Source organism: Nipponia nippon, unplaced genomic scaffold, assembly GCF_047370975.1.
Source record: "Nipponia nippon isolate SJK-2023a ecotype South Korea unplaced genomic scaffold, ASM4737097v1 scaffold_5, whole genome shotgun sequence".
Lineage (NCBI taxonomy): Eukaryota > Metazoa > Chordata > Aves > Pelecaniformes > Threskiornithidae > Nipponia > Nipponia nippon.
Genome location: NW_028262369.1, coordinates 25,715,665 through 25,739,443, shown reverse-complemented (window position 1 = coordinate 25,739,443; position 23,779 = coordinate 25,715,665). Strand labels below are relative to the sequence as shown.

Genomic DNA, 23,779 nt, shown 5'->3' with positions numbered 1-23,779 from the left:
ACAGGACAACCAGGTGATTGAGCCCAGTCAGCATGGATTTATGAAAGGCAGGTCCTGCTTGACTAACCTGATCTCCTTCTACAACAAGGTGACCTGCTTAGTGGATGAGGGAAGGGCTGTGGATGTTGTCCACCTGGACTTCAGTAAAGCCTTTGACACCGTTTCCCACAGCATTCTCCTGGAGAAACTGGCTGCTCATGGCTTGGACGAGTGTACTCTTCGTTGGGTAAAAAACTGTCTGGATGGCCAGGCCCAAAGAGTTGTGGTGAATGGATTTAAATCCAGTTGGCGGCCTGTCACAAGTGGTGTTCCCCAGGGCTCAGTACTGGGGACAGTTCTGTTTGATATCTTTATCACAATGATCTGGACGAGGGGATCAAGTGCTCCCTCAGTAAGTTTGCAGTTGACACCAAGTGGGCAGGAGTGTTGATCTGCTGGAGGGTAGGAAGGCTCTGCAGAGGGATCTGGACAGGCTGGATCGATGGGCCGAGGCCAATTGTATGAGGATCGACAAGGCTCAGTGCCGGGTCCTGCACTTGGGTCACAACAACCCCATGTAACACTACAGGCTTGGGGAGGAGTGGCTGGAGAGCTGCCTGGCGGAAAAGGACTTGGGGATTTTGGTCAACAGCTGGCTGAGTATGAGCTGGCAGTGTGCCCAGGTGGCCAAGGCGGCCAATAGCATCCTGGCTTGTACCAGAAATAGTGTGGCCAGCGGGACTAGGGAAGCGATCGTCCCCCTGCACTCAGCACTGGTGAGGCCGCAGCTTGAATATTGTGTTCAGTTGTGGGCCCCTCACTACAAGAAGGACGTTGAGGTGCTGGAGCGTGTCCAAAGAAGGGCAACAAAGCTGGTGAAGGGTCTAGAGCACAAGTCTTATGAGGAGTGGCTGAGGGAACTGGGGTTGTTTAGCCTGGAGACGAGGAGGAGGAAAGGAGACCTTATAGCTCTCTACAACTACCTGAAAGGAGGTTGTAGCGACATGGGGGTCAGTCTCTTCTCCCAAGTAATAAGTGATAGGACGAGAGGAAACAGCCTCAAGTGCACCAGGGAGGTTTAGATTGGATATTAGGAAAAACTTCTTCACAGAAAGAGTGGTCAAGCATTGGAACAGGCTGCCCTGGGAAGTGGTTGAGTCTCCATCCCTGGAGGTATTTAAAAGTCTTGTATATGTGGTGCTTAGGGACGTGGTTTAGTGGTGGAGTTGGCAGTGCTAGGTTAACAGTTGGACTTGATGATCTTAAAGGTCTTCTCCAACCTAAATGAGTCTATGATTCTAAATTGGGTATTGTAATACTGATCATTGCCCTTCTCTCAGGCAAAATTCCTCCTGGAAGTACCCAAACGTTTGCCCAAGCTTGTATTGCTGCATCAGAGTGACCGGTAACAGAAGAATCAAACCAGACAGTTGCATAAATGTGAATTTTCTTGCCCTGAATCTGTTGTTTCAGTTCATGTGATTCACTGAATGATTCCATTGGAGCCTGTAAATAACTTCCCCCCCCCCATTATTACCCTAATAATTCTCCTGAGATTGAAAATGTGTTTATTTTGACTCAGAGATTGTAAAACCACAGGAATAAAACAAGTTTAGGTTGCCAGCACTTTATTTAATTTCTTGTTCTTTTGCTGAAGCTCTGAAAATAACTTTTGTTTCCTGCCGAAGAAGGAAACAGTGTTTTCCTTGACTTATGTAAATATGACTTCCCTGGTCATACATTTTCCCACTGCTGGAAATAGGCAGGAATCTTCCCAGTGCCTGAATTTTGCAGCCCGTGTATAAGATTTTGCTCTACACCCTGTTCACCATGGGCTGGCTTGGAGGGGCTGGAGTTTCCCCAGATGGAGGTTAAGTCCTTACAGGCATGCAGAGGCTCGGCAGAGCGAGAGGAGCTGCCCGCCGGCTCTCAGCAAGGACCTACCTCCCAACCAGAGGACTCTGACTTCATTTTGACCTCAAGACAACACTTCTCTGTGTTCATTTTTTTCTATGATTTAAGTCATTTGGCCGTAACGTATAATCAAGACTTCCCTTACCGAGAGGAGCTGCAGCAAGAACAGAGGGAGTAAAATATAGGCTAGCCATGTAATGGGAGCGTGTGAATGTGGGATGGGAAACGCAAAGGGGAGGACGGGGAGGCAGAGCTGCACTATAAAAGCAGCACTGACATCGGGAGTTATTTCTCTGGCATGTATATAATCATACGATAATATCCAGTTGGGAAAACGTGGTAGAACATTTCAAACAAAGGAAACGGCCAGTGCCTGGAGCTCCTTTGCATATTTATTACATCAACATAATGATATAGAGAAATAAAAGAGAGGCAGAAGCTGGCATTACAAGCGAGCAAGTGTCACTGCTACTGTGTGTAGCACTGCTGGGAACATGCCTGGGTCGGGCTTGGTGCGGAGGATGGACTTTGGAGAGGATGTCAGTGAATTATTGAGGGTTTAGGAAAGCATGCCTGAAAAATTACACTTGAAAACCTGGCTGCACAGGGAGCATCTCAGGAGTTTGACCCATTAGGCTTCCCAAGGAGGAGGGCAAGAGGTGGCTCCATCACAGCTGGCCAGTCCCCACAGCAGGGAAGCGGTTGCTGATGGCAAATCAGTTTTTCACTGAACCAGCAGAAACTACACCAGGTCTGGAAGCTCAACCAGATCAGATCAGGCTGAATGGGTGGTGGAAATGTTAAACCATTTTTGGTCGCAACCCTTTCTAATGGGCGACTGTCAAGACTGCTCAGGGAGGCAAGGTGCTTCTCTGAGCATTTAGGTTGGGGCTTTTTCTCAAAGACATACTCTAATGCAATCAGGGAATTACAGGCTTGATGCAAAGATTATAAAATTTAATTATCTAGCCTCTGTTATGCAAGAGGCCAGGAAAGATAACATTCCTGCCAGGCCTTTAGTCAATGATGTGCCTGTTCGCAAAAGCACTGAGTGATTCGGGGCTTCCTCAGTTTTCAAGGGTCCTGCTACAAGAAGCCTGACTTTCCCGGGGAGGTACCAGCTGCCTCTGGGAAATCTGGCATCTTCCAAGGTTTCTCCATCTATCTACCCAGAAATTAGGCCACTGAAAATTGCTGTTCACTTCTGAAAGTAGTGTTCCCATCATTGCACTGACAAATGAACTCCAGATCTAGAAAGCTTAAACCCCTAGGAACTCCTAAACCCCCACCTTTTCCATGAAGACAATTACTTTCCTATAGCTTGGCTCTTTCATACAAAGATTTCCCAGAGTTCTGTCTCTGTAAATGAATCTTTTCACCTGAGGAAGACATCTGTCTGCTTCCCTACCAGGGCCATTTCTCTTCTCACTGCACTCCCAGCTATCTTGCAGTTATTTATCGAGTTTTCTTTTTTTTTCTTTTCTTTCTGTTACTGCTGAGGTGATGGCAATTCCCTGTAACAATATAATCCTATATAATTTATCATGATAAGTCTGTTCCACTAATGCAATGGAGTCCCTGTTAGCTAGACAAAGAAAATTACAGGCAAGAAAAATCAGTGTAAGCCATATAGATCTTGCACATTACTGCGGCTAAAGAGCTGATGGGGAAAAGCTCGCCTGCTGCTGATAATCGGTGCAATGTATCGCTGCTGTGGTCTGCTCATAACCCTTGAAATGAGGTTTTCATTCCTGAAGTCTTGCACACACAAAAAAGTTGCAGAGAGAGACATACTGGAGTGGGGAAAGAGGACCAATGACCTTTGCAAGTGAACTCGCAAGGAAACAACAAAGTGCCTCAGCCTTAGCCTGATTTTTTAATTTTTTTTTTTTTTGTCAGAATGAAGTTGGCTGTTGGAAATCCAGAAGCACTGGCTGTCAGACACCAGCCAGATCCTGTGTGCTTTGATATTCCAGTGTTTAATCCCAGCAGGGGCCAAGTCACACTCAGATTTTAGACATGGTAGTTGGACCTGGGTCCTCATTGCTCCGGACAGTATTTCTGGCTGGTCAGCAGCTCGAGAAGCTCTGACCACCTGGTACCCCAGAAAATGTAAGGAGGTGGACAAGGTGATAGGCAGGTTCTATCGCTGGAGTAAACCTCACCCATACTCTGGGCCTGGTGCCCTTGTGCAGTGCACTGATTTCTTTACAGTATCTCCTTTGTCCAGAAGACTACAGATTAAAACATCCAGAAGGAATAACAATGAGGAATGAGGCCCGTTATCCCATATATATTATATATCATATATCATGCATGCAGTATTATGATGCCTAATTTTCTTTTTGATGGTGATGATCCATGAAAAATAATTTAAAAAAAAACACTGATTCCCCAGCTTCTCTGCATCTTTTCCAGCTTCCTCCTCTTTTTTCTCTTGCTCAGGAAAATGTGCAATACTGTGGCAGGCCGAGACTCCAATCTGGGGGTTGTTTTCCCATCATTTGCTTTTGCCATCTTCTAAAAACCATTTATTTCCCCCTTGCTCCCTTTTGTCTAGGCTGCTTGTCACGAGTGCTATTGCCCAACGTCCCCCCTGCAGTAGAAACTGCCATTTGCTGCTACCGTTATTGTGTGAGATCCTGCACTTCTGAGAGCAAACAAAAAACACCCAAGTTGCCGTCTCTGGCTCTGTGCTTTTCCCCATCAGCTCCCTGACTCCGCAGAGAGCACTCCCATTTCAGCCCTCGCTGGAGCTCCTCGGGGTAAGATTGCAAGCGCCAGGGAAAGACACATGTTTCCCATTACACGCCTAAGTCTTCGCAGAGCCCTGGTGACAAGAGATCTTACAAAATAGCACTTGGTGGAAAGGGGCCGCAGGTGGGGGAGGGACACGCTGGTTAGAGGGACAGATTCACAGGAGGGAACCCCATTATTAATAAAATAGGGGAGACAGAGAGAGGATAACAGTAAAACTAGCAGTGGTTAATTTTAGCACAAGCAAACAAAAATAATTAACTTTACAAAATGTTCTCCCAAGCTGGCCAGTTCCAGGAATATATTGTTCACAGCATTTGTTCAATGTTATATCATACAAAGCTGCTGCAAGAAAAAAAGAAAAAAAAAACCACCCAACACCTCTGTTTATATAAATTACTTGATTTAACCCAAAAGTCATTCTCAGCACTGCTCTCACACACAGCTGTCCTGTTCTCTCGCCCCGCTTGGAAGTACACCCTTGTTTCCAGGGTTGTGTTACAATCCCATTTGTTTCTTGCTATAAAACCAGCTCATTACGTGGCTCTTCCCATCCCTGCTGTTACAATACAGTATGCAATTTTGCATTTGCTTATGACACACCATGATCTGAGCAATATAAATATCATGGCTGATCTGGTGTTAATCATCTCAGTCCTGTCTGATGGGAGGGCAATAGAAACTACACTATAGCTCTACAGGTTATTCATAGCATCAGCTCACTAATTTTTACTGGAATACATTCACGTTTGAATGACATGTTTATTGGAACTTCTTTTGCAGTCAAAGAGAGTTATTGTGGGCATGGGCTAAATGCATTCAGCCATTATATTCTGCAAGCCACAGTTAAATGCCAGACTAGGGTTGAGCTGGGTTTGAACAGCCTATCTATAAAATCTCCTTCACGTGCCACCCAAACAGACTTGCTAAAGAGTCTACAGGCTACCAGCTTAATATATTAGCCTAATACATTAGCCCTTAGCCTAATATTAAAATAGCAGTAATTGTCAGAGGTACAAATGTTGAGGCCAAGCAGAGAGAGCTTGGAAAACGCAGCCCTCAAAGGGAGCAGGTCATCAGCCAAAAGAAATAAATTACCTTCAGCTCCCAGCACGCCAGCTGTATCTAAGTCAGCTTAAACGTACAATGTCCACAGACTGGTTTTATCTACTTGGAAGCCGAGGAGGGTTCGCGGTGCTGCTCGACGGCAGGCGGCTATTGGGGGCTTCGCTTTGCAGCATCCCCTGGGGATAGCAATCACCTGCCAGGTCAGAAAGCCTTCGCCTCCCAGACCTGCTGGCCCTATCTCCTGAGGAAATCTGGCTCCTTTTGCATTTTCTGTCTCCATATCAGATCCTAAAGTACTTGGCGGTTGCTTTGCATGACAGTGTGCTCTCGCCTCCAGCTCTGGTGCTGGCTCCCTGGGCAGCTGTTGATGCTCCCACCCTGGCTCCTGAGCCATCTCAGAGGTCGGCCATGGAGGAGATTCATTTGGGAAGTGAAGTAAATGCAAAGATGCTTTTCTTTGCTAGTTTTTTATAGCCTGAACATGTGCTGTCATGGAGCACTGGTATTTAGATGGGCTCCATCGGAAAAGAGACTCCTGACACTTTCCCGCCGCGATGGTTTTATTAGGCACATTAGCACCTCCATGCTGGATCCTCCTTCACTGAGCGCAAGTGGCCTCACTTGGGATGGAATTTAATTCCTCTCTCTGCCCTTGGGAGCTGTGCAAAACAGAAAACAACACACATTTCAGGTTCACTGGGGACACGAAACTTGGCAAGTCTTGCACAAAACTCGGTAGAGACACAAATCTGTCCTTGGAGCTGCCAGCAAGCCCAGCACTGGCCTCTCCAAATGACCGCTGTTACGCCTTGCAATAAAATGCTCTGTTGCTTCTGCAGGACATAAGGGGTTTTAGCCTCCAGTTCAGGATTTTGTTTTGAGTTTGTGAGTCTGCAACCGTTTGCCTTTGCAGTAGGCCAGCTGTTTTGGGGGGAAAAAAGAAAATCAAACCAGTGCAAAGCACAGAGCTCAACAGAGCTGATAATTTGGCTTTTGTTGTGAAACTGCCTCTCTTCAAATGCAAAATTGAATGAACAGAAACCAATCTAAAAAAATCAAAGTTGCAAAGTGCACCTTCTTATTTAAAAGAACCCTGGATGCCAGTCTTTCTTTTGCCCCTAATTTGCAAACTTCTCATTTTTTAGGGAATACGTCTGTTCTAGTGAAGGAGGCCAGGACAATAATAGCAATAAAAGCTTTCATGGAGTTGATTGAAACAACTATTAAATGAAGTGTAGACTTGCAAAATTCCATCTTTGAGATCTCAGTGCCTTTCTGACACCAAAATGTGAATCAAAAACTGAAATAACTCTCACTGGGTTATTTGTGCTGAAACTTTGCACAGGCAAAAGCCCAAAGCATTGCTGAATGCAAAACACAAATTACTTTATGCATTATAAAACACTGCAGCTCAAGTCTTGAACAACTGCTCAGAAATAATCAAGAGGAAAGTTTTTTTGTTGGTTTGTTTTTTTTTCAAGAAGGCAACATTTGTTATTAAAAGAAATTGCTCTTTTTCCTAGACTTCAATTTTGGAATGAAACTGGAGTGTGATTAAAAGTGATGTGAAATGAAAATGTACAACTGGATAATGCAGTATTAATGTCTTTCTTAAGAGGATATGGCAGAGGACACTTTTACAGCCTTGTCTTTATTGGTTTTGCTCTCATTTTTTGTAACTCTCTTGTTAGAGGGATTGACAGCAGAAAGAGCTTGTGCAAGGCTTAAATATGGGCAGGAAATTTTCCACATGAGGACGGGCAGAAAAATTTGCTGAGATGTCAAAACTTAGCCCTGCTCGCCGGGAAGTGGATGTGATACCAACACCTTTCAAAACTTTCAGATAGGAAGACAGCTTGTGTCTTGTCCCATAACTGGCCGCAATCCAGACATTGTGGGATATAAGCATTTTAAATACTTTTTGGAGAAATAGTTAAAGCAGGAGTCTGCTGGCATGCAAGATGTCTAGGTGCTATGTATTTTGGCTGGATGAACGATGCATTTGTGAGCAACCTGAACCAGCTGCACCAAGCCAATGAGACCATGACCAGAAGCTCATCAGGGATGGGGAGATTTGGCCATGAAGGTCTGACAGAGGTCTGAGGTTCCCACATCCCCGTTGAGGGCCTTTGTGGCCCTCACATACACACATTTTCTGACCACAAAGTATCTTATGATGTCAAAAAACCTTTCTTCAGGAGAGCTTTGTTAGAAAGAGCTAGTTCCCATGAAATGTTTCTTTTTGAAGCAAATGAAGAAAAAATAAAGAACAAAGCAGAAGTGGTTCATCTAAAACTTGCCAGCCATCTCCTCACCATTAGGTTTTGGGCAATCTCGTGCTAATCCATTTGGGAGAGTAGGTCAATAGCTATGGCTTGTCGTTGGAATAAGGTCCGATGGGGCTCCTAATTCCTGCCACCCCTCTCTCCTGACCCCTACTTTGGGACAAACAAGGTGTTTACCTTCCTGCATCTCATTTTTCCTGCTGGTAATAATGGGAAGTGATGATTGCTGCCTGCTTTGATGAAGTCTCCTGTGATCTACAAACGAAAAACACAGTGTAAATGCAAGGAATGTAATTATTATTATCACCAAAGAAGCTGCCTGGTGACCTCGGAGCTGGTTTATAGATTCATAATTGGTTTAGATAGAAATGGCGATGAGGCAACATGTTTAAACATGCCATCACATTCTCAGTATACCCAATCCACTCTTAGAGGACAGTACATATTGCAAGTGTGGTAAACCTATGTTTCAGGACACTGCAATATCTTTACCTTTGATAATCTTCTGAGCTCCAGCTGCCCCAGTGATGCTGGGATTTGGAAATTCCCAGTCGATACTCATTCTGTCATACAAGTCAGGTTAGTTTTCAGCCTATGTTTTGCTACAATGAATTGTGTGCAGACCTCAGGAATGAGAACCAAATACTAGTTGACATTTACAGACAGTATTTAATTTCAGAAAGAGCCTTTGTGTATAGCAGAATCACACAGCAATGAAGACCCCCTTCCAGCCTGAAAAACAGCTGCTATTTAATATTATATAATCAATTTATGCTGCCTCGAAAATAGAGGGCGAGGATTTGAATGCTGCATCCTGTTAAAATTACAGGAAAAGCCCCTATAGACTGAAAGCCATTTTCCAAATGGGAGTTTATGTGTAATTATGGGTCAAACAACTCCTCTTAAGTAAAAAGTCCCCTTATTTAATGATGTGACACAGCATCGCTCTAGGGGCTTTGCTTTTCAGCAGTTTTTTCCTACCTGTCATTTATTAAACTAATCTGGCCAGAAGGAGAAAACAACACAACCATGGGGAGGGCTATAAATCTTCCTGCTTTTGAGCAGAACTCAAGCCCTAAGTAAAGAGAGATTGGGAAGCCACTTCCTCCATCAACAGGTTATTCCATAATTATCCTCTCCCGGGCTCTCTCCACCTTCCCCTGCAGCCTGTAGCCAGAATTAGAGCCAAGATCCTGGGCAGAGTGGACACACCACCAGGCCCCCTGTTTCCCAGTGTTGTGCAATGCAGTCTCTGTTATCGCTGTCCTCAGGATCTTCCCACAGCTGAGACAAAAGGTCTGGGGTTATTTGTAGATGTCTATAATTTGCAGGGTCCTCCCTTAGTTTGATTTGCTCTTAAATATAGGACGGGGAACTCCTGTGCAGAGTTGTCCATCTTATTGCTTGATGTTTCCTGTGTACCAAGCGTGCTGTCAAAACAAATATTCCCCTACCCTTGTTTACCACATTCAAGTCTTTGGCATCTCATACATCAAGCCCAGCTTCCTCTCAGCTCCTTATAATCACGATTGCCTGAATAGGAGCTATTAAAGGCTTTCAACCATCCTCTTCCTCCCAAGAAAATGAACCTGATCTCTAGGATGTGACATTCGGCTTCTTTTTGTGAAAACGGTGGTTAGAAATCCACTTAGTCTCTCAGTAATATCAGGATCATCTGTCATTAGCTTCCAGCCCGTCCCCCTGTAGCCAAACTGGCTCCTGGCTGGTTTCCTCCACGGATATTTAAAGACTATCGTAGTATTTATCTCTCCTTCCTTTGCTATTTGTGTGCTAGATCCTCGGGCTTGTGTTTCATCACTGTTTTCATTGCTTTTTCCATGTTTCAGCAGCAGACAGTGCTTGCTCCCGAGGTTGTGGATAGAGGAGACCCACGTATGGGCTGTGTGTGGCAGGGCTGGGACTGCCTCATCCTACAACAGCTCCCAATGCCCCACGTAAGGTGTGGTTGGGGCTTCCCATGGGTCCAACCTGCAGACCTTGCCTGTGCACCGGCTGTTTCACACCAGAGCACAACCTCTGTGATGGAAACTATTGAGCTTAGGCTGAGTTTTTTCTCTTTTAGGACCACAAGCTATTCTGGACTTGTGAGCTGCAAGGGGAAAAACCTGATGATTTATCCACTAAGCCACATAGGCCCCTCAAACAGCTCCTTAATGTGAAACATGTGCTGCCAAGCTCCGGCAGTTAGTTCTCACTTCGGCTTAGCCCCTGTTTGCTCAAATGCCGAGTGCATTCAGACAACAGAGATATTTCAGTAAGGAAAGCAGCATTCCTGGAAATCCCATTGCTGTAAGAACATGCTCTCTCTGCTGGCACTTATTTTGACTCTGGCCTGAGTTATTTACAGAAGGCGAAGGATGTTTCGCTTGACTTTTATCTAATTATGATGAGCTTATGCAGATTAAGCATTATATGACTAATGCTATTTATGGCAGGCATGATGTGTTGGTAGGAGAGCGTGTGTGCAGCATGCAGGGCTCATGCTCAGGACTTGGGGCCTTACATAAAAGGTTATTTAGACCTGCTCACAGTTAGCACCAGCTCCTGTTAAAATCTGCAGGAGCAGAGTGCCTAAATAGCCTCAGAGAGCAACACTAAGATTCGCAGAGACCTGTAGGTGCTTGGCAGGTGCCACACAACAAACTGCACGGGAAAACAGAGCTGGAGACTTGTATCACAGAGTCATTTTAATCCCCATCACTTGTTATCATTGGCATATTAACTCTCACTTTACCTCCCTGCACTGCTCTAGGGAGAGGAAATGGGTCATTACAACAAATATCACCTTCCCTGGAGGTTTTAGCACAGGGATGGCTGCATCATTTCTGGCATCCGCTAAGCCCTTAGGTGCGATTAGCTCAGGGTGCCTGCACAGCTCGAGGGGGAAGGAGACAGGTAACCTCTGCTAAGGAATCCGGCAGCTATGCCAGGAGGACCAAGTTTTACTGAGCTCAGGAGCAAGGCTCCAGGCAATATCTCACAGGTTGGTAAGCAGATGTACTTGCACAGATGCTGCCTCAGTGAACACGGGCTTAGCTCACCACACTTCTCCTTCTACCCTAGATGGTGGGCTGGCCAAGAGCAAGCCTTGCCACTGTGCTTACTTAAAAACAATGAATCTTCTTCTGCTGCTTGTACCATGTCTTGAAGTACTAAAGAAAAGAAATATATACTCCTTGGATGCTTTGAGATTGTAAGAGATGTTGGAGTCAAGGACACTTCTTTTGTCCTTAGTGCCTGCAACTATGTGGGGCTGTACTGTAGATGGGCAAATAGATTTGCACAAAAATGTTTAATATTTCCTAATGGGGATTGTTTGGAATTTCCCATTCCATGAAAAAAAAGTTAATATTTTGATTTTCTGTCTCAATTTAGAAGGAAAATACACAGTAAAATATTGGAATTTCTCAAGGGAAACCCCAAACTCAAAGCTGCCTTAATAAAGCGAGGAATGACTAGGAGAAATCCCAAATGTTTTTGGTAACTAGAAATACCAGCAGATTGGCTTCCTCTGCATAAGGTTACCTACCTTGGCTGATAGTGTAGATAGAGGGAAATACCATATGGATGTCCCTTGAGGATACACTTCCCTTCTGACTCCTGACACCTGCCCTGGTTTCCTGGAGTACCTAAACCCAACCATGAAAGGTTTTCCATGGGCAGAGAAGGGTGATTGCTTTAAAGCCAACCCCATCCCCACGCCCCAGCCTCACCCCACTTCTGTCCACCTCGGCACCAAACAACTGTTTTTGCTTCTCCTATGTTGTTAAACTCATTTTCTGTTTAATAAACCTCTTGATTGCCTGGCTTTTACCTGCAAAAATGTATATATTTTCCCCCATAATGAAAGATAAAAGTGCAGCAGCCGATGTATGGATGTGAACTGCCCCAAAAGGTCTCCCCTTCCCCATTACAGTGGTGGGTGCAGGGGAAAGTGGAGCTCAATCCATGCACCTTTTTCCCTTCTGTACTTAAGCAAAAATAGCTGCTCATGAATATAACCAAGTTGGGGGAAAACGTCCTGAGGCAAACTGGAAGCTCATTACAGGTTCTGTGCTGGAAATGTTTGTATTACGTTTCCAATAAAGCACAATGTGTATTTTGGGAGACTGGCTACGGGCAGCCTGTTCTCTGCTGAACCCTCTGACTCCTTGCACACACGCCAGCTTGTCAAAAGCTGTACTGCTACATGCTAATATCTTCTCCCAGAGAGGTCTGATGGGTGGTTCATTAACTTAAGCACTAATCCGTGCAGCCTCGTACTTATTTGTATGGAGACCTGCTCTGCAAGAAAGCTGCTTTCCATGCTCTGTCCTCTGAACAGTTAATCCACCTGCTCAGTGCCTAGCCTGGCCCACTTCCTCAGGGAACTGCTCCCTTCATTGCAAGATAAGACATGCATGGCTTAATGTAGGTAAGTAACTAAGCTTGCCTGCTTTATTCAAATCTTCCTGGAAGAGCTTAGAAAGCCAATTGCCTTCCTATTTTCAGTGCCAGTTCAGACAAGGAGCAGGCACACAGTTATTTAAATATTTTGTCCTTAATAAATAAGACTGAAGATGTAACCCTCTGCCTAGCATCCCTCACCTTACCCCTCCGGCCTATTAGCATACAGTGGGTGGAAAGTCTTCTGTAGCCTTTTGTTCAGTGCACGTTCACTGGTGTCTGTGCAGTTATCCGTTATCAACCCAGTGTGCTGCTGTTTGCTTACGGCAAGGTCAAATCTGCATTCAGCTTTGCTCTGGCTCTGCTGGTATGTCAGCTGCAGTGCAAGAACTTAGCATAGAGGTAACTTCTAGTTCCTTTGTAGCTCCTTTGGAAAGCTGAAATGATGATAGGTACTTGTGCTGGGTGAATTTTAAGGTACGTGTCAATCCATGACAAAATCATCTTTCCAAGACTGCTTAACCCTCCAGCTTCACATCACCCCAAGGAGTCATCTCCAAACCTCGAAGACTTTTGCCATATGTGCCTTAGCTCATGGTGGCCCAGTTCACATGCCTAACAGCATCATACCTGATTTATGCCAAGTATAAAGTAAGACGTGACTTACCCTCCAAGCTCGGAAATGCTGCCCACGTATCAGTGTTGCTTGAAGCAATGCATCTTATATGTTGGCATGGAAGTCATTAACGTTTCTCTTGAAAAGAGTCCTCTTCTGCAGCTTTGGACAACCCCACAAGAGAGGGTTATCTGTTTTTCAGAAGTACCCTGAAGTCCAGCAGATAAGGTGCCTGACTGAAGAGGGCATGAAGGAGTGTGAATGCTATCAAGCCACCATTCTCCCAGGGCCTGGAAGGCAGAGGGGTTAAGACCTGATAAGGAATCTTTCCTCTTGGAGAGTGTCAGATTAAATCTGACCTACAAGCAGAAGGTGCTTCTATCTAATTGCTTGTAAAAAGAAAAACTGGTCCCCAGCTAGTCCCTTGCCTGCTGATTTTGTGTTACCTTGCAGCCTTATGTTCTTGTAGGGGAAGAAAAAACCTGAGCAAAAAGTGAGCGAGTTTTAAATTTTATGAGCAAATCCCACGAAAAGTTAACCAGGGGATTCATCTACGGGAAAATGGCATGATTTAATAAGAGTGAGCTTTTTTTGATAATAAAAGCAAAGGGATATGGGGCATGGCAACACAGAAGCAGTTAGAAATGAAAAACAAGGGAAGTATTAACAACACACTTTTAACAGTGAGGCCGATGAGCTGGTGGGACAGCTGGCCAAGGGATATGTTAAATCCGATATAATCTGGCACCTTTACATCAAGGCTAGATCAAGTCTTTCTAAAGGACATGCAGTACCTTAGTCATGGGCTACCAGGTTAAACACAAGAGCTGCTGGATGATTTCTGAGCGAGGGATGAACATCCTGCTGGCCTCGGCATCGATTCATTTGTTTATGATCAGTGTTGATGACTCTTAGAAACGGGTGAGTTGAAAGTGCCGGCCCAGGCTCTCACTGCATCCATTCAAGGGGATGCTTAGGCTGGCTCTGCTGAAAAGAATTACCTCTCTTGAATTAAGTAAGTAGTGTTTTTTCAGCTGCAATTGTCTCATCATTTACAAGCAAAACTTCCATAGACTTTTTCTAGTTTTTATTATTTTCCCATGGAAAGAAATACTTTGTAAAGAAAAAAATCAAAGCAAACCCCAGTTTTTGTTTTTTAGAAAAGCTTCAGTGGGCTTTTTTTCCACCCCTAAGCCTTGGTAGAGATTATTCCTTTAATTTAAGCAAGGCTTATATCAGTTGAAGTTATACTTGTGCTTACTTGACTTGAGGTAAACAGCACTAATCCTGCTTAAAATTGAACTAAGAATATCTACACAGTTTAATGAAATGGATTAAAATTTTACCTCATATTAAACATTAACAACTTTTCTTGTTCAGACAAGCCCTGGGAGGCTGGAGCAATGTTATTCATTTGCCTTCAACAGCACTAAAATTTCTTTGAAAATAAGCAAATTATGCACTTGTGCAGAAGGCAGGTCCCTTTGAAATGCTGGTGCTCACGGGAGATCTGGCTCCCTTCCGCCGTTGGATAAAAAGAGGGTTTCTTTTCTTTTTTAGATTTTATTTTATTTTTTAGATTTTATCGTATTTCTGAGTTCCTTAATAAAACAGCACAGTTCTTCCTGTTCCATTCATGATGTTTCTTGAGGGGAAAGGTCAGCCCAGCACGAATTAAATGCTCCTTTATTTAATTTATATCTCAGGCTGACCTCAGCTAGCATGCACCCACACCACACACCTGGAAATGGAGATGTCAAAGTGCGGCTGGAAAGCCAAGCTTTTCACACCAGTTCCCATACAAACTAAGTGATGGCTTTCTTTCATTTTATTAATTTTTCAGGTGGGAAAGAGAAGTCACATTATTTCAAGTTTTGGTATAATTTTAATCACTTCAAAGACTTCAGGAGCAGGCTGAATTCCCCTCAATTCCCATTTATCCCATGTGTAGATGTGTGTGTACACATATTTTGGTGTTTTGGTGGTTCTTTTTCTCAACTTTCTGCTGACACGCGGAAACACTAAAAGGTGTTTTTCTTAAATAATAGCCCGTTGTTCCTGCTGGTTATGAACTCTTAGCATAAAGGGAGATCAAATCCTGTAGAGTTCATGCCTTTAAACCCCACAGATGCAGATGCCTTTGCCACCAGCAGTGAATTAGCTGGCAGCCTCGCACTTCACGTGTCCTGAAACACAGCGCTGAGAGTCACCTGATGAGAGATTGTAACAAAAAGCCAAGACGTTTATTTGCTGGGTTAAAGGCAAAAATTAAATGCTACACGAGGCTGCGCCACTATATATTAAAAGCAGCGTTGCCTGCGAGCTACCGCCGCGGTGGCAGTTGGCAGCTCTCAAGCAGGGCAGGAACTTGCAGAACGAGACTTTCTAAGGAAACCGGGAGATTTTCCTGGTGACTTCGCTCCCTTCTAGCTACAGATAGGACGGGGTGGGGATGCATCACAACCAGTCTGATCAGTACTACCCAAACACATACATAGGTGTAGCCTGTGCCCCGAGGAAATTATAACTCAAGACAAGCTAACGCAGGCACTCTCGCGCCGGCTGGTGCCAGTGGGGGTGGTGTGCAAAGGTGATAATTGAAAGTTGCTGGGTTTTGGGGTTTGTTTGAGTGGGTTTTTTCCCCCTGCTGAGTCAACAGCAGGTTGTTTTCTACCTCCTGCTTCCTTTGGTGAAGGCAACAGCTTCTGTTCAACCTTGATGTAGCTTGGTAAGACAAGCAGTTGGCCATTGGGGTTGTGCCAGGACCATTGCCTGGCACCCAGGGAACAAGGGTAGGAAAGTGTGGAGGAGATGGGCAGTAGCTCATGTCTGTGGGGAGGTATATGGACCATGTTTACAGAAGCCAGGAGACAAGAGATTCACTTCATTCATAAAATCTGAACTTCTGATTTGGTCTCCAGAGGAAAAGATAAACACAAGGTAGGAATCGCTTGCCTTTTGGGAGGAGAATGGTGGATGAAGGTAGAGAGTGTGTCAAAACTAAGAGGAGATGGCGGGGAGAAATGCAGCTGACATGGGCTGCTGGCTCCAGGAACGGCCGTGCTATGCCCCAACCATGGACATGGGCTTGACATCAGCCTTCTGGTGCTGCAGGACCTTAGCCCAAGATGTCCTCTGGCTCCACGGCTGAATGCTAGTTTTATCTTCGCAAACAGCTGGATGAAAACTTCGGACACCCAAAACAAGGCAGGCTTGGAGCATGAGAAAAACAGGTCTCTGCTTGCAGGACAAATCTCCTCCCTCCCCCTCCCTTGATTGAGAACTTCATATCCGAAAATCATTGAGCAGAAGTACAACAGCTTCAGCCTCTGAAGGCTGCCAAGCATTCTTGCTGAGTGAAGCTGTTTAAGTACACGGAAACACGGCCGAATCTGGGGCTTGCGTAAACCTTTCTTACCCTGAACAAAAGACCTGCTCCCATGGCAGTCAGGTGCATGCACGAATCCCTGCCTGTGAAAACACGCTGAACCAGTCTCTGTGCAAAAAAAGACAGGTTTGACCAGAATGGCCCCTTGTGCAGAAAGGATCTGCCAGCCAAGCTGAGCATCAAAGGCTGATGGCTGCGCTGGGTGCTCCACAGGTTCCAATTAGCACCGGCATGAGCAGAGCCCAGATTTTGCAGTACTAAAGGCCACAACCAGCATCCAGCCTCAGGCTCCAGCAATGCGTCTTGTTTGCACGAATGCATCTGAGTTTGTTCATCTGTCTCCCTCAACGGGATAGCTGCAGAGAGCTGCAGTGTGTGGAGCAGCACGAAAACCGCCAGCCCCAAAGTCTCCTGGCTGTCCAGCATCCCTGCTGATGTGTGTTTGCATGAAGGACCAAACATTGCAGCGGTGCAAGGTGCCAGCTCCAGCTGCACATGCAGATGCTGCTCGGGGACCGCCCACAGAAGCAGTTGCCTTGGGATCCTAGTGCTCATATGGGTTTGGGTTTGGTTTTTTTCCATTTCACCCATTTCTCTTTCACTTCCTTCCTGCCCCGCAGGAAGCGATGGTAAGAGATATGCCCCATCACCACGCTCACAGTTTGTGATACCCACACCTCTGCTCCTTCTGCCAGCCCACCAAATGCTTTCACTTGTCTATGGGGTTTCATTGAAATGCTCATTTAATACCAGTGCTCATTCCTCTACACTCTGCTAACCTAGAAAGATCTCTGCGGACCGTGCCACCATGTATCACTTTCTCCCATCAACGCCTTCGGCAATTATCACTCCACTTTAATTATTTCCCAAGCAGTTGGCAGGGGTGAGCCCCAGCAAAGCTGCACCCCCATGGGCACAGGCTGCCGTGCAAAGCTGCCCTTATCCTCCCAGCCTGAGGGCATGGATGGGACCGGACAGCACAGGGGAGGTGAGCGGGAAGTGGAGGAGGAAACAATGGCGATAAAATCATCACTCACCCAGAAACAGGACTTGGCGCTGCTGATGCTCAGCCCTGCACTGTAAAATTCAAGCCTGTCGTCTTCCACAAATTTATCCATGGCCTTTTCTCTCTCTCCCCCACCTGCCCCCACACATCCTGAGCAAGGTCCAGCGACTCGCCAGCCCCACAGCCACCGGCTCTGCCCCAGCTTTTATCGCCTCCTGTGCCATTTCCCCTCTGACACTTCTCCAGGCCCTCCTCTTTCACCTAGACATCTGTATTCCTGTTTTCTTCTAAGTAGCTGGGGGTTAAGATGCAAGCAAGTACTTTCTCAGCCCAGCGCTTGCTGCACCCGAGCCAGCCCTGCACGTGAAGTGGGCCCACGGGGCCAAGCTCCTGCCAGGCGCAGGCAGATGTGGCACTGTTTCCTCCTCCCACCTGGGTTACTTAGACACAGGCAGCATATTTTGGAGATAAACTGGGGATTAAGAGTCTGTCCTCACAGCCATTGCCCTGAAGCTAAAATCTCGCCTCTACAACACTCAACCCCCAAATGCTTTCAAATCACACGTGGCACCATGAAAACTCCCTTTGCGTTTAGGACAGGTGCGGGTTTACAAAGTTTTTCCACGCGTACTAAAATATTACTACTAATTAGGATAATAATAGCAAGTGCTAGCTGAGTTCTGCTTGCTTAATTTCCACCTGCTATTTATTTGCAGTTTGATGTGGTACTCACTTCCTGTCATGCATTCTTGCAAATTATTTCTGTGCTGCATTATCTTGCTGATGCGGTTCACCCAAGGAGTGGCCGAAACACAACTCTGACCATGTGTCACCACCAAGAAGTTCATTTTCTTCTGTAGGAGGAGGAGGAAAAAAAATAATAAAAAAATCAAGGCTGCCTTGTAACTGTATGCTGTGCACACGTGTGTATCTGAGCACATGTTGTTGTGGGCTTTTTTTTTTTTCCTACTTTTCCCCTTCCACCCACATCTTTGCACCCCAGCAAGCTGCAAGCTTTTTGTTCAGCTGCAAAGTGTCTGTTCTTCATGGAAAAGGTGTTGGTGCAGAACATAGTTCTGAGCCCTCCTAGGCAGGGCCAGCAACCAAGTTGTGGCTCTTCACACTCTGTTTTATTTCAACAATATTTCTTTAAAGCTTATAATAATGCTAAAGAAAAAGGGATGCCCTGAATAAAAAGGGATTTGCTCAAAGACTGGGCTTAGCCAAGAGCAGTTCAATGCAGTAAGTGCCCCCATCACACCCTCCCCAGCCAAGAGCTGGTGGGACATTGTCGCATGCCCATGGAAAGTGGCATTGGGTCCTTTTTATCCAAATGTCCTCATGTATCATCGAATCCCAAAGGGTCACCTCCAATGGGCCTGCTGGGCAAGGGCCCTATTTCTCTGGCAGGGGAAGGTCAACCCAAAGGCAGAACACTACTTGCACCAGGATGTTTAGTTGTGTTATGAGCTTTTATTTAAAAAGCACATTTATACAGCAATAATTTCGCAGATACAAACTTCAATTTTGTATTCTACAAAAGTCTCTGAATATTCTTCTCTTTACAAAATGGAACATTACAAAAATACAGACAATTTAATATGATTTTTTTTTATACAAATGTCTCTAATTGTAGTTATTTTCATTAAAATATTACTACCACAGAACTACAATATTTTAGTCGACTATAAAAAAATTAATTCAATGCTTTTTTAAGCAGCAAAAAGTAAATAACACAGGTCAGGACACAGTTTATAGTCATAGTGGATATATCTAAAATTGTTTCAGAAATAATACTTTACATAGTTAATTTTTAAGGTTTTATACATTATTTATATAATATATATAAAAAAATCATAGCTTGCTATAGTTGAAATGATAGGACGGATTCTGTAAGAAGGATGTGCAAATGGCCATTCTGCATGCTTTGTGGGATCCCTTTGCAAACGCGCTCTGTGAAAGGGCTGCAAACCAAGAACCTGTGGTTTCCAGGGAAGAAGAAGAAAAAAAAAAAAAAAAAAAAAATCACACTTGATATAGGCACAACTGATTTACCACTGGTGTCACTGAGCAGAGCACAGGACCTGGTACCTGCCGTGGTGTGCACCAGGGTGCCCAAAGGAGAAGGAGGGGTGGGGGGGATGCACAAACGGACTGACACCCAGGCTGGGACGTGCCGCCCAGCAGCCCGTCCCAAAACTGCAGAATAAAAAGTTTCCTCAGGACTCAGCCCTGAGGTCGTAGTGCGAACGCGTTTTCAGCAGAGCCGCTGCTACCCACTTGCAAACCGCCAGCTCCCGCGGGTGTGCAGAAAGTCTGCTGTGATTTTTTTGGGGGGATGGCCGGGAAGCAGAGGATGCTCCTTTCATGAAGGGCCATTTGTGGGTGCTGCGCACGCCTGGGGGCTCAGGCAGGACAAACCCTCGCCAGGGAGAGAGTGGAGAGGAAGAAATGTAGCTTCTCTGCACAGAGGATGGAGTTATTCAGCCTCACTGCGCATCTCAGGACTGCTTAAAGGCATGTAGTGTGAACAGAGACGCTTCGGAGATCTTTGACTGGGCAAGCTTCTTCTAAACTAAGTCACAGTATGGAACAGAGGAGCCAAAAATAAACTAGTATCAAAAAGAGAAAAAAGCAACTCTTACAAACCAATCCCAGATCTTGACTCAGTGCTGTTTCTCGTATATAGTGCTACACAATTTAGTCGTGAGTTGTTTGTTTTTTTTTTTCCTCGCAGGCATTGGAAATCTTCATAGTAAAAAAACCTAAGATGGCCAGCTTTCCAAAAATCCCTTAGTGTTCATTAGGCTATGAACAATTTGGCGTTCACTACAACATGAACACTCAAACCAATTGCACATCCAGAACTCCGGCACCTCTCTTTGTTTGTTCCGCTTTTGTATTTTGTTTTTTTTTTTTCCTTCTCATTGTCGCTTTTGACTTAGTTGACCACCACCCCTTTCATCCAAATGTTGCAAGTTGAAAAGACCACAGAGTAAGACTTTACTGGTCGGGCAAAAAAGTCTCTCCCTACATTCTACTGTCTGATGAGATTTGAGAGCAGCAGGTAGTTGCTGTCAGCAGTCATTTTTTGCAAAAAAAAAAAAATTTTAAAATAAAATACGACACCCATCCGATTTCTCGAAGGTCTACACCATGTTGTGATGGTTATTCCGCTCAATGATGTCCACAGGTGAAAGGATCTCCTTCCGGATAGGAGGTGGAGGCAGGCAAGTCTTTGTCTTGGGCTTGAAAAGATCTGAGACGTAAAACACCTGTAGGAATAAGTGGAAAAGGCACACTTAGCCACACTGGGTGATGCTTTGTTCAAAAATTGGTTTACAGAATATATATATATATATATCTATCTTTAAGCTGCAAAATTAGCACTTTTTGTGCTATTGAATGCCTGCCCGTAACACTGACAGGTGTGAAATCCCAAGCGCGTGCTACCACCTTTCTATACAATACAGAAAAAGGCTCGTACCTCACAAAACATAGTGTAAAAACATTACAGAACAATTTCATTTCTCACTGAATAATCACAGAGCGCAATACCCAAACCTCTGCTGAATGGGTTGAAAAGCCAGGAAACAGATACACAGCCCACACTCCAATAAAATAACAAAGGTCTCCAAAGGGCTGGCCTGACTCATGGTGAGTGGTTTTAGGGATGGAGTTGGTGTGAAACAATTCATTCAGCCAGACATCAGGTATGCAATTAAAAGCTTTCAAATCAAAGCTGTATTAAAAGTTATCAGCAATGAGTCAACAGTGAGTGATGCTCTCCTCATGCCCCACCAAGGCACCAGTGCAGAACTGGGGTCTGGTCCTGACGCCAAAGCCTAAGGAGAGGAGGAGCTATTCCTGACTACTTTTTCCTAAATATCCTGTGATGTAACCCCTCTCCCGGATGTGAAAAAGCCGGTGCTTGGCAATTTCAGGAGGTAGCAACACAATAAGAAACAAAAGTGCTGGGAGGAAACTTCCACATCCTCCCTTGGCAGCCGCTGCACAAAGCTTATCAGTCCTCCAGGACCGGGGCACTTTCTCCCTTGCCAAAACTCAGCCCTGCACCAGAATGGAAAAGAATCAGACAGCGTGGATCCTCTGGACAGGGTAAAAAGTGACAAGGACTCATCACTTTGTTAGCTGGCACCACAGCCCCAAACTTCAGTCCTGCTGCCAACTGCCTCTGCTGGCCCAAATTTGCTGGCTCATCTCAGACATCCTTAAGCACCAATAATTCAGACAGAGCTGTGGGTTTGCTGAGCCAAGGCCTCAGTAGGAGCAGCATGTGGTTGTAAGAATTAGCAGCACAGTTGAATTTTCTCCCACAGTACTCAGATGCAACATTTAAGCAACAAGATAAATCAGGGGAAAAAAAAGAAGTCCAAGGTGCTCAAAGGAATATTAGATCAGCACGTCCAGGCGGGGTAACACGAGGAGGGAGCAAAGGTCTTCCCCTCTGCATCTCCATATTTTCTAGCTACCCAGAGTCCTACACAGCAGGTCTTGGAAACAACTTTTGCAAGTCACTATCCGCATGGGCAGATAAGGAGCTGAGCTGAACAGACAGTGAACCTGCTATAAGTAGCAATTTACTCCTACAATTATAACTGGGGATGCAGGAAGCCGAGCTGTTGTTGCTCGGCTTTTATTGCCTCATGGAAAAGCAGGGAAGGAGCTGACATATAAAACATATTTTGGTGTATGTGTTGGTGTCTGGCTGCCTAGTTGTATAACAGAGCTGATAAAGTTGTTGACTGGGCATCCAAGTGGCAGTGTTTGTGCCTTTGGTTAAATAACAGGATCTGGCTGAAACTACCAAGAATCGCAAGCTGGAGTCTGGCCTCTTGCTGCAGCAATCGCAGTGTAAAAGCAGGTTGAACTGCTTTGGCAATCGTTTTCTTACGGGTTGTTAATAACTAAAACCCCCATTCGGCTGGCTCGGCGCATTTCTGATGCCATCTCGCTCACTTGCCCACCTTGGAGAGCTGGATTCAATCAAAAAGATGTCCAATTTCTGCACCAAGATAGCCATGACAAATCAATTTATGGGAGGAGACTGCTGAGTGTAAGAAGCATATGGGGATTACACAGAGTCTGGTCCTTATTTTGGACAGGAATGAGTTACGGTGGAGTGTCATCCTAGGTATTTTAGCTTTTACTGCGCTGCTTGCTGCTTTTCAGGGTTTAATTCCGAGACTGGGTAAGAGGTTTCATTTCTCTTTAAACTGTATTTCACTTTAACATGGCTGGAGGTTATATAAACACTTATAGGAATAATGAAACGTGATCATTGGGGGTTAAAACAGTGTGTTAAATCCTCCTAATGCTTGAACTGTTGAACACAAAAAAGGACTAATAAACGTGCAAAGTTTTTCACTTGGATTAGCTCCATTTCCTGTAGAAGGTGCTCTCCACCCATAAAGAAAACTTGATGGCAGAAGACTGAGCATGTATTATACAAAGTAAGCCAATATCTTATATCGCCACTTAAGAATTCCTATTCCTTTTCATTATATTGAAGAAATCCTTAATCACATACAGAGAGATTAAAACAACTCATCTGAGCTAACCAGAACAACTGCAGAAGGAGCATGTCCTCCTGACACCTCCCCTTTTCGCTCTCCATCAGATGAGACAAACTACATGACACATAGCAGGCTGCCTACAATGCGCATAAAAACTATTTCCATTTAAGAAATGCTCATCATATTTCACTCTGGATCCGAGTCCAACTGTTTCATCAGCTGGAAGTGCTTGACACTAACATCTTCTGCTTGTTATTTCAGGCACTAAAGGACAAACACGGTTGCTGCAGCACAACCTGGATTGAAGCTCTGGCAGCCCTCGGAGATGAAACCCACAATTGGTTTCTATTGCAAATTACAGCCTGATAACTATGGTATTTTAACGGCCCTTGACTATCATCAGAGCAGACTCTTGAAGGCTTTGCTGGGGGAAGGAGTGTCTGGGAGCACGCAGGGTGGGTTGGAGGTGATGAGTCTCCAGGTCCCTCCCTCCCTCTGCTTCAGAGCATTCCGTGCACAACAGCTAGATCTCAGAGCTGGGCAAGGACCCCCAAGATATACCAGTAATTGCTCTGATATACCAGTAATTTTCGCAAAAAGCTGCCAAACTCTACATTTAGTGTAAACTCTAGGGAGTCTCAGGGAGACTCTTCCCCTTGTCCTTTTGCTGCCACCTCCCAAAAGGGAGGAAAGTCTGCCAGCCCCTCCTGGGCAATGGCTCACGCCAGCAAAGCTGGATTTGGGACAACAAGGGCATATTGCTGGTTCTTCGCCAGCTGATGAAATGGGACAAGGGTTGGGTTTAAACCCTGCCCAAGTCCT

General features: G+C 45.1%; 1 protein-coding gene across 1 annotated transcript in view; it reads right to left on the bottom strand.

The window, feature by feature from the left end:
* Positions 1 to 20,065: 20,065 nt before the first annotated feature.
* PLPP3 (phospholipid phosphatase 3) overlaps positions 20,066 to 23,779 on the bottom strand; it is a 44,767-nt gene continuing 41,053 nt past the window's right edge. The window contains exon 6 of the mRNA XM_087733301.1: positions 20,066 to 20,695. Within this exon, the coding sequence (XP_087589427.1) occupies positions 20,570 to 20,695 (126 nt within the window). The 3' untranslated portion in view covers positions 20,066 to 20,569. The remainder of the gene's footprint in view (positions 20,696 to 23,779) is intronic.